The sequence below is a fragment of the Anabrus simplex genome, chromosome 1, assembly GCF_040414725.1.
Source record: "Anabrus simplex isolate iqAnaSimp1 chromosome 1, ASM4041472v1, whole genome shotgun sequence".
Taxonomy (NCBI): domain Eukaryota; kingdom Metazoa; phylum Arthropoda; class Insecta; order Orthoptera; family Tettigoniidae; genus Anabrus; species Anabrus simplex.
The window spans coordinates 861587266-861599269 of NC_090265.1; the positions used below are offsets into that span (position 1 = coordinate 861587266).

The 12004-nt window shown below is 37.9% G+C and overlaps 1 protein-coding gene across 1 annotated transcript in view; it reads right to left on the reverse strand.

Annotated features, from left to right (window-relative positions):
* The window catches only part of Pex1 (peroxin 1), a 288016-nt gene that overhangs the window by 132542 nt on the left and 143470 nt on the right, over positions 1-12004 (reverse strand). The window contains exon 9 of the mRNA XM_067136460.2: positions 2468-2630. Coding sequence (XP_066992561.2) covers positions 2468-2630 — 163 coding nt within the window. The remainder of the gene's footprint in view (positions 1-2467; positions 2631-12004) is intronic.

The window sequence follows — 12004 nt, forward strand, 5'->3', positions numbered from 1 at the left end:
TAAAGCATGTTGAAAACTTCGACAATCATTTTCTAGGAAATGGTCGAGTGTCTACGGATAAGCCGAAACACGTGTTCACTTATTTCAACCCCTCTTTCCCTGAGTAACGTTTCTGGGAAATTGGGTTGTTACACTTGGTGGGTTCTGGGTTTGATTCATGGCCAGATCAGGGACTTTAACATTGTGTCTGGCGAGTTCCTCTGACTATGGGACTTGTATATGTTCGTGTCTGTTCCAACACTCTCCTCTTCACAACACATAAAACATCACACCATTAACCACCATACAAGCATGCAATAATGAATACGTCCTTCCAAATAGGGCTGATGTCAGAAAGGGCATAGACGGATAAGGATATTTGAAAATACATTGAACAAAACCATTCATGTAGTAATCATCAATGGACAAAAGTAAATGAAAATGAAACAAAAAAATCAAACAAGACCAAATTCACATGCGTGACACAGTTCACACCTGCAACCTCACTAGGGTATGGAAAAAGTAATAGATTTTTCTCCCACCCACCTTTTTTTTTTTTCCTTTTCTGCTAGTGAGAAGTATGTTACAGAAGATGAGGAGAGAGAGGGAGAAAGTGAAAACAGGAAGATGTATGGACTGAATTAAAAAAAGGTACACTAACACAGATATCTTTCCACCCACACAGAGATAGGAAAGGGCTAGGATTGGGAGGAAAGCATCCAAGGTCTTAAATAAGGCACAGCCCCAGCATTTCTCTGATAAACAAATGAGAAACTTCAGTAAACCATCCACAGAGCTTCCAGTGGTAGGGTTTGAGTCAACTGTCTCCCGAATGCAAGTTTACACCTACACAGCCCTTACTGCCTGGAGTGTTTGGTTTAAAGTAGTCTAAAAGTGAATTAATTTATAACTATTAGTTTCTTCAGTCTGCCGAAACTAATTTTGAGTAATAAACTACCTGAAAAAGAAAACATATGGTAACAGTAATATGCTTGAAAAAGAAACAACTTAATGCATTCTGTGCTAGTATGGAGAGAAAAGAGAACGTCATTAAGATAAGTTCCAGATTTCAAGTTTCTAAGTATTTAAACAACATTCATGTTTATACGTTTCTAAATACAGTCAAATCTCTCTCCTGCAGACACCGTTAGGTCCATGAAAAGATGTCCATTATGAGAGGTGTCCACTAAGGAAAGGTTTAAAAATATCTTGAATAATGCTGAAAAGTTCCTCTGTTGGAAATTGTCAATGGTTGAGTCAAGGACGGCATACGATATTCAAGATATTTTAACATGATGCAATGCGTATAAGAATTTTAGAGCCGTATTTTAATTTCATCATATTTTTTACGTGTTGTATACATACTGTAGTTCATCCCAGATGTTTTTAACATTTTTTAATGTCATTTGCATATGTTTATACATTTTTTTAAGTCATTAGATGCGTTTGTACAGTTTTGTATGGGCCGATGACCTTAGATGTTAGGCATCAACAGTTTTGTATTACGGCTGATGATAGCCAGCCAAGGCCAGAACCAGTTCTTAGATTAAAAATGTAATGTAAACATTCCAAAATATAGCATTGAAAAGGCAGACCATTACAACATAGGTTTAGTTATTATTGTGATCAAAATTCAATATGGATCAAAACCATAAAGTTTATATCCTATGATCACACAAGTTAAGCGATGTGAACAAAGTCTCGTCAAGCTGATATCTTAAATGAGTGCCAGAGGTGTTGGTACATGATATATCACAAAGCATACCAGACTTGTACAAAGAAAAGAGCACTGATAAGTACACACTCTTGCTTCAATCCATGTGTGAAAGGGAAAGCATCCAAGATGTTCTTTTGAAGGTGAACCTGACCAAACATTCCATTATGGAGTGTTCGAACCAGGCCAACAAAGCATTCAGGGCAACCAAAGTATCTCAACACTGCCCACACAGCAGGTCTCGCGAGTCACAGGCCTTTTCTAGATCAAAAACACTACGTAGAGAGGTTGCTGCTATTCTCTGCATTTATCCTGGAGCTGTCAGGCACAGAAGACTATGTCAATTGTGCCTATCAAGGCATGTAATCCACACAGAGACTCACAAAGAATCTTCTCAGAGATAACCTGGAGGAGATGGCTAAGCGCAATCCTTGCAAGAAGCTTCTCAACTATGGATAGCACGAATATACTGCAATGGTTGCCACATACACCTCTCTAGAATATGGTGATTGTAGTAGCATTCATAAGGTCACCAGGTACTTGAAGACAACCTTTCCCTTAAAGATAATCCTCCACATTGAATCAACTCCATTGGACTAATGTTTGGCCCAGGTGCCTTTCTGGGTTTCAGTTTATTAAGACTCTCACAGAATTCCCGATATGATGATGGCATTGTCTTCCATAGCTGAGGGGGCTGTTTGTTGCGATTTAAGAGTGTGGAGAAGGAGAAATTTATCTGTTTAAGTGCACCACTGCACCCACTGATTCCCTCACCTTCGTAAGTTCAGGCATCTGAAGCACTGTTCTGAAAGTGTGGTGTCCACGAGAAGATGCCAGTGCTGGATTGAGTGCCAACATCGCCGGTGCTGTTGCTATCACTGCTATGTAGTTCCTGGCTTGATATTCCTCCAGCAGCAAAGAGATCATCTCGGCAACCCTTAAACAAACCACACAAAATTAAGATATATGAATGCAGAACTTAACTAATAAAAAAAATATATATAAAAATATAGAATTAATCTCACAGCCAATGTTGCAAATTTGACTTCAAAAGATGTAAAATGTAAATGCATACCCTTGACCTGAAATGCTGCAGCTGTTTTTAGGTATATGCTGATGGAGTGACCTCTATGTACTTTTTTTAAAAAAAATCTGTATATCAGTCTCCTGCCAATCTTAAATTTGTGGCAGTACTGGGAATTGACACTAGGCCACCGGATAGCAGCTTACAGCACTATAGAGGTGGACACTTCAGATGATATACAATTGTATTTTAAAAGTTTTAAGGACTTCAAGACATCATTTAAGCTATTAACTTATTTTAATAATGAATAATGATAAACTGAAATAAATAATTTCATATTGTTTTGTACTTAATCAGGAGGCTTTTTAGTGCAAATCAACTTCAATGTTCTCCTCACAAATTTCCAGAGGATATTAATATCCAGTGTAATAGACCAGCTATACAACAAACATTTTAAAACATTCTAAGAAAACAAACACCTACATAGCACTTTTGGAGGTAACTTTAATAAATAATCAGATATCAATGTGGTGGATATAAGAGTACTTAAATATATCAGCCTTGTGTTGGTGGACTGACAAGAAAAAGAACTCCTGTGGGACAAAATTCTGGCATCTCAGCATCTCAAAAAAAAAAAAAAAAAAAAATTGAGTAAAAGAGTAAAAGTACTATGTAGAATGTAAAGTCATCATCATTAAGCATATCCTATAGAACCATGTCAAACTTGATCTTTAAAATGGCCTGCAACCCACAAATCATATCTTAAGTCAATCAAGTCATATGGTAATGGAGTGAGGACATCACCTATTATTATGAAGGGAGACAAAGGAGTAAGAGCAATGATTAAATTCATATCCAGGAAAGTATAATTCACAATATCTTTTATTAAAATTATTCAAGACTGTAGATAAGATTTCTGCTTATAAATTAAATTCACAAAAAAATGTTAAGTTGGGTTTCTTATAAAGTAATACTGTAAATGTCAAATGAGAAATGCAATTTGCATCATTAAATTTTGGAAAAAACTTGAGAAACTTCCTCTAACAAGTCAAAATGCATATTACCATCTTCCATCAGTTGAGCCGCAAAATGACACTAAAATACGAAGCTTCATCATATTAACCACCAACATCTCCGAAGGAGCATTTTAACTGTGTAGTGTCGGTGACTATTGTTTAAAGAGCAAGCAGAACTGGGCAAACATCCTCTCTTAAGGGGAAATGGAATCAGATTTTGGGTGAAAAAATTTAAATTTTGTATTTTGTCTTAATTTGTTCTCTAATCCTTCATTTTCAAAATGACACCCTGAACATAACTCTGGAGTAATTTTAGCTATGTATTTTATATTTACTTGAGACAGGGGCATGGCATTATGGCCGACTCCATAGCACAATGCTAAAAAGAGAGATGTCCCACTTATTCAATACAATGATAAACTGTTGCACAAATTAATGTCACAACAGGTTTAATTATGTTTGGGACTGGTTTCAACACATATCTATGTCATCATCAGCCGATAGAAAAAAATGTGGCAAGAAGTATACAATTATCAACACACAAAAACACACATTAAAGGATAACTGTCGAAGTTCATGTAACACTTTTCCGTGAAGATAATTTTTGTAGAGATCATAAGCAGTGTGATGTTCTTGAGCACTCTTGCTGTAGTTCTTGAGGTTAAAAAGGATGCAGCATAATTTGAATAGGTGGAACATCTTTTTTTAGCATTGTGATTCTCAGTTCAATACGTATCAATTATTAATTTTTTACCTTTAAATGACTCCATAGCTGTCAAACTTCATTCGTGACTTCAAAGCTACTACTTTTCAGTGGGATGTTAATACGTGGCGAAAGAAAGGTTGATTTCAATAATTGTGGATGCCATGCATGTGAGTTCTTCTGTTATATATATCTTGGATTTTGTTATCCTTGGTGTGTTTGTAAACATTGCAGTTGTTTTGAATTTGTGTTGTGGCAGTATCAGTAGTTTAGCGGTGTGAGTGGGGGGAGGGGGGAGGGGGGGCAGAGGAAGAGAAAGGAAATCTATTTTCAAGGCAGTGGCAATGTACAACCCAGGGAAAATTACCAAGTATCAGGTTCTTGAAAAGTTAGGGTTGCATGCTGATTCTCAGACAGTTGATGCTGTGCTGGCTTCAGAAATGTAGACAGTGCAATCAAGATTTTAGCCAGAAAAGCAAGACAAGTTAAAAGTGCCATAAGCCTGGAGAATGCCTTTGGAGATGGAGCAAGTGAAGATTATGCAACAGGGATGTTTTAACTTTGAACTCAGTTTTCCGTAAGTTTAAAATTTTCATGTTCAAGGAACATTTTCTTAGATTCTACTGACTGTATTCTTCTTAAATTTTCAGTACATGTTCACTACAGTACTCCAGATGTATTGAAATAATTATATTTCACAATCTACCACAATGAGAGTTTTAGAGGGAAAAATATTCAAAAAAAGGGTTGAAAAATTGGTACTCACAAAAAATGTATATCTCACTCAGGAATAGCACTCATACAAAACTATGATTTCTGTTTGCATGCAATGTCAAGAATTTATATTTGTGGCTGCAGTGGTTTATGAGAAAATATTCTCTATATTAGGCATAATTTAACATTGTGAAGATAGGCGATTCCATTTCCCCTTAACACCAACCAGGAAAAATGGAAGAGATCTGAAGAATGAACATATAAATTGGCTGAAGAAAGGGAAGAGCCATGAAGAATGTGAAAGTGAAAGACTCTATGCTTTGTTGACCTAATGCTGCTCGTTATGCTAATACTGGGTGATCAGAAATGAACAGAAGTTCATCTATATTGATCTCTTCTCAGCCAAATGTTCAGCGTACTGGTCTTTGACTCAGCCTCCCACAGCCTTGTTTCTGCTTCCCAGCTTCATCAGGAGGGCAGACATCAAAATGTTCCAAAAATGTTATCATGAAAGACATTATGGCAAAAATGGTAAATTGTATGAGAAGCAAAGTGTTGAACATGCCTGGGACATGAATGAAGAAAGATTTCCCTCAAACAATGTACCAAATGTACAAGATGGGGGAGGAGGAGAAATAAGGAAGAAAGAGGAGAAGTTGTGGAAGACAGGTGGGTTATTTATTCATGTAATTTATATTAGAAGATAAGCCTGGAGGATGCCTTTGGAGATGAAGGTAGTGGAGATTATGCAACAGGAATGTTTTAACATTGAGCTCAGTTTCCGTAAGTTTATTATATTATATTATATTATATTATATTATATTATATTATATTATATTATATTATATTATATTATATTATATTATATTATATTATATTATATTATATTACAACGACTGCATGTCACACGAGATAAATATTCTTGCTACACCATAACTCTCTTCCAACAACTCACTTAACAGTAACTCACTTTTCGTCACGATTGTCTCCTTATATATATCCTGGCCAGGCTTCCAGAAAGATACGTTACAAGAAAAAATATCTTCTTGAAAATTCGAGAGTGTCTAATACATAGGTTATAATGTATAGAATATTCTCAATCGTTCACGTATACTACCATTCTGGAAGTTACAGTGTGTTTCACAATTATGAATTACAATTTATATATACAGGTAAGAATAAATTATAATATTAATTTACAGGTATTTACATTAACTGAACTGATATGAATATTTATATATAGCACATGTTTCATGACATAACCTCACAAACAGAGCAACCATATCGTATGTACATATGATGTAATAATAATAATAATAATAATAATAATAATAATAATAAATGGATGTAACACTTCATAGCTATACATGCAAGCAATAATAATAATAATAATAATAATAATAATAATAATAATAATAATAATAATAATAATAATAATAATAATTCGAGCTCAATATTTGGATTAGTTATCCATGGGTGAAAGAATATTGTTTTCAAGTTATAACTGTATATTGCACTTGCATCACTGTCTCCTGGACAACGGACTAGGACATTTCCTAGACGGCTGATTCTCTCACACCAGAAGCAAAGAAGTTTTCATTATGGGATCAAATCAGCGGCACTTTTCAGAGCCAACCCTAACTGTAATGTCTATTAGCATCAAAGGCATATCAACATGCAAAAAAACAATTACTACATGATCTATGTCGAAACAAGAAGTGTGATGTATTGTGTATTCAAGAAACCCATAGGGATACACATCGGAGACATCCTAAAATACCTGGAATGAAAGTTGTTGTCCCATGCTGGCAGTGTATATCAAACAGATGACAATAATATCAAGATCATCTCTTTGGAACTCGGTAGCTATGTACAGAAGCCCCTGCAGCAGATTTTTGTTTTACTTCTCCTCAGAACTTATACAACAAAAACAAGGTATCCATCATTATTTGAGATTTCAATAACTGTAGTCATATTTGAGGATACAGGAAAGAGGATAAAAATGGAGAAGCAGTTCCTTCTTGGGCTGAAACTTACAAAATTTATCTAATCCATGATAGCAAACAAACTCTCTTCTACTTTTAACAGTGGAAGATGGCAAAGAGGATATAATCCAGATCTCCTTTTTGTTACTGAAACCATGATTCAACAATGTTCAAAAACTGTATGTCCACCGATTCCAAATATCCAACACAAACTGATAATGTGTCAATTCCTTCCCATCACAAGGACACATGAAGCGAATTTCAAATGCCGATGCAATTTCAAAAAGGCAGACTGGAAAAAATTCTCTAACTTGTTAGACGATAAGATACGAAATGTAGATCCACTACCTGAGAATTACAACTCCTTTGTTGATTTAGTGAAAACTTGCTCAAGGGCATTCATTCCTAGAGGATGCAGAACGAACTACCTACCACAAATAACGTCTAAAAATTCTGCCTTACTAGGTGAATACAATCTCCATCATCAAAAATATTTTGGAGAAGAAACTAGTCATGCAGCAGACAGCATTATCGTTTCCATTTCTGAGGCAAAGAGGGAACAGTGGGTGAAGTTGCTATCAGAATGCAACATGCACAGGAGTAGCCAGAAAGCTTGGAGGCTTCTCCATGGTCTCGCTAATGCAGTCAAACACACAAGCCAATATCAAAGCAGATCAAATTGCACATCAGCTTCTACTAAATGGTAAAATAATTAACTCTTTTAAGATAAGTAAGAAGCCACTGATATACCAACGTGAGCTGGAGAGTAACAATCTTTCCCAACCTTTTACTCTTCTTGAACTCGAAAAGGCTTTGAATAAATTCAAAAATGGCAAGGCAGTTGGTCTTGATGACATACGAATTGACCAAATAAAGATCTTCGGTCCTACTACGAAGCTTTGGGTCCTGCAATTAATGAACAACTGCGTCCATTCACTCAGGATACCAAAAGTTTGAAGGAAAGCAAAGTTTATTGCCATCCGTAAGTCTTGTAAAGACAAGAATGATCTGATTAGCTATAGACCCATTTCATACCTATGTAATCTCTATAAGCTGCTCGACAGACTCACCCTTCAAAGAATGATGGACAAAATTGAATCTTATCTCATTCCTCAACAAGCAGGTTTCAGGGAAGGCAAGAGTTGCACCTCACAAATCCTCATACTAACTCAACATCAAAGATGGTTTTGAAAGGTGGAAGATAACAGTTGCTGTTTTCATGCATCTCTCAGCAGCCTATGACACTATCAAAAATCTCCTTGTGGTAAAACTCTACAAAATCACACATGACTCTCAGCTTACCTGTATGATCAGAAACCTCCTACAAAACAGAAGGTTCTTTGTGGAATTCCAGAAAAGAGAAACAGGTGGAGAATGCAGAAAAATGGATTACCTGAAGGTAGTGTACTTGTGCCAACCCTTTTTAACATCCACAGAAATGACCAATCATTGCCAAAAGGAACTCAGAGTTTCATTTTTGGTGACGACCTTGCTCTCACTGCTCAAGCTGACAGTTTTGAAGAGATTGAGATGGCTTTAACTAGCGCTTTGAAAGATCTTACCACATACTACAGGAATAATCAATTGAAGCCAAATCCCACAAAAACTAAAGCTTGTATTTACCATTTGAAGAGTAAACAAGCCGCTAGATATCTGAACATCACATGGGGAGGGATCAAGCTGGCACATTGTGAGACCCCAAAATATCTTGGGGTTACTTTAGACCACACACTTTCTTATAGAAAAAATTGTATGAACAACAAAAACAAAGTGGCTCCCAGGAATAATGTGGTATGGAAGCTGACTGGAACAACCTGGGGAGCACAGCCAGACACAGTGAGAACCTCAGCACTAGTACTATGTTACTCAGCAGCAGAGTACGCTTGCCCAGCATGGTACAGAACTTGCCATACCAAAGAAGTAGACGTGGCAACCAATGAAACTGTCACATCATCACAGGCTGTCTAAGACCTACACTGCAAGAAAATTTGTACTATCTTGCTGGAATCGCACCTCCTAATATCTGACGTGAAGTAGCAGCCCATAAGGAGAAGACCACATCATTAAAATTCCAAGCTCATCCACTGTAAGGACACCAACCAGCACTATCACGGTTAAGTTCACGCAAAAGTTTCTTGAAGGCCACACAGAAACTTGAAGGAACACAACAGCACGCAAGACTCGCTTTGTGGCAAACTAGGGTTGAGCATCTTAGACGATGGAAAACACCTTGTGAAGAATTACCGGCTGGACATATGGAGTATTGGGCGACTTGGAGATCTCTAAATAGGCTGCGCTTGGGTGTTACTAAGTGCAAAACCAATTTGCACAAACAGGGATATTCTGTTCATTCTGTTTTGTGTGGCTGTGGTGAAGTGCAGACTACAGCCCATCTGCTAGATTGTCATCTTTGTTCTGCCACATGTGCTGAGAATGAGCTGCTTGATTATGATCATTTGGTGCACAATTTATTTTTATTTATTTTCTATAGACATTTTTTCTACATCTTAATATGTAACTCTGCTTCTGACATGATATAAATAAAACTGTATGTAAGTGTATGTATGTTTAGTCCTCAGCCCGAAGGCTGGTTGGATCCTCAACAGTTCCGCCATCAGCTGTCATAGATGGCCTAGGCATCACTGAAGAGGCGTACTAGGGAAATGAGGAGTGAGGTAGTTTCCCGTTGCTTTCCTCACCGAGCCAGAAGTTGCTATTACACATCAGTCTGCCAAGCCCACTGAAATGCATGCACCAACTGACCCTATGAGCAATATTTTCACACCATTCATAGCAGGGACTGGCTGCAAAAGGAATGGCATTACTAGCATTACTCATACCTCAGTCACTTTCATTTTGTCAAAGCTAAGGATAAAGCTGAGACAGATCAATGAAAGTAACAAAATTGCTCTAGCCCATACCAGAAGACATAGTGCACTGTAAACACTAGGTCCTGCCAGCAAAGGCACTGTATGTAAGTACCTAGGTGTTAATATAAGGAAAGATCTTCATTGGTGTATTCACATAAATGGGTCTGTAAATAAAGGGTACAGATCCATGCACATATTTATGAGGGTAGCTAGGGGCTGTAGTAAGAATGTAAAGGAGAGGGTATATATGTCTTTGGTATGAGCCCAATTGGAGCGTGGTTTGAGTGAATGGGACCCTCATCAGGATTACCTGATTTGAGAACTGGAAAAAGATCCAAAGAGCATCTTGAACGGAAAACACCTTGTGAAGAATTACCAGCTGGACATATGGAGTACTGGACGACTTGGAGATCTCTAAATAGGCTACGCTTGGGTGTTACTAGGTGCAAGACCAATCTGCACAAGTGGGGATATTTTGTGGATTCTGTACCCTGTACCTGATACCCACTGTAGATTTACTGGGACGTTAAAGAACCCCTTTCCAGAGTAAAATTTCACCACTCCGGCATTTCTTAAAATCTGTAGCAGTTGAAGAAACCACAAGCGTAAAGAAATTATTAATAATAATAATAATAATAATAATAATAATAATAATAATAATAATAATAATGAAAATTTCTTTAAGCTTATGGTTTCTTCAACTGCTACAGATTTTAAGAAACGCCGGAGTGGCGAAATTTTACTCTGGAAAGGGGTTCTTCAACGTCCCAGTAAATTTACGGCGGGTATCAGGCATTTAAGTACTCTTAAATATCAAAACTGACTTTGCTGGGATTTGATCTCAGAACCTTAAGCTACCTCTTAACCCCGAGGTGGTGCAGTTCTTTTTAGGCACACCCCAATGGTATTTAGCTGCTTGCACCTATTTAAACACATACAAGCCCTCCAGTCATTGTTAAATTTCTGGCTACCGGGAACCGAAACCGGACCTCCGAGAAGCTAATAACGCTAACCATTACGCTACGGAGGCGAGCATAACAACAGCTGAGCACCTAATGTTTACTATCGCACACAGTCGGTCACTGAACGTAAAATGAAAGATATTCGAAGTTTGATTCGGAAGAGGGTGACATAGTCTGCTCCTGAAAAATCAAAGGCCACAATGCAGTGAGAGAGAGCGAGAGGAGAGAGGAGGGGGATTAAGGCTGCACGAGTTGGCCACGCAGAACGGGTCGTACAAATGAGGCATTCCCGATAAGAAGGGCGAACTCGACAGGTGAGGGTCTCTTTTTTAAGCGTTCATCGCGATGGGTAGCAGTGAGCATTGCTGTAGATGAATGTAGTTGAGGTAGTTGGAAAATGGACAGAGTAATCATGGATGGGGGGAGGGGGGGGAGCGGGGGTTTCAACGATAGTTGCGCGGACCATAACGGCTAACTCGAGACCGACACTTCGGCCACATAGAAAAGAACTGTTCGTTGCCGTGATGTGTTCTCCAAAGATCATCACGCCCAGTTTATAAACCAATCCCGCAGAAGGTCGCCGTTCGATGCTATAAATGTTACCCATGACACGATTAAGAATTTTACATTGTTACAGAAGAAATCCCCCACCCACTTTGCAAAAAGCTAATAATTCGTGAATATGTTTTTCAATAAATGAAACTCAATTATTGATAACGAACGAGCCCGTCTGGTGAAGTTTAAACGGTCTGACACCGTGGTTAGCCGGTTCTAGTCCCATTGGTCGAAAAAAAATTTCAGAATGTTGGCCAGCAGGGCAAGGGAGTTGGTGATATACAATTTCTAATCACTAGATTGCGCGCCAAAAGCCTGCATTAAATTCCAAACCTCTCCGCAGTGTTCATATGGAATGAGGACATATGATGCTGTCGATGGAGATTCGTCCGCCGGATGGGGACGTTAAGACGTGAGCAGACCCCTTGGTGCTATTGGATAGGAGTAGGCTATGTGCCGGCTTTCTTGGGTTCTATTCTGCA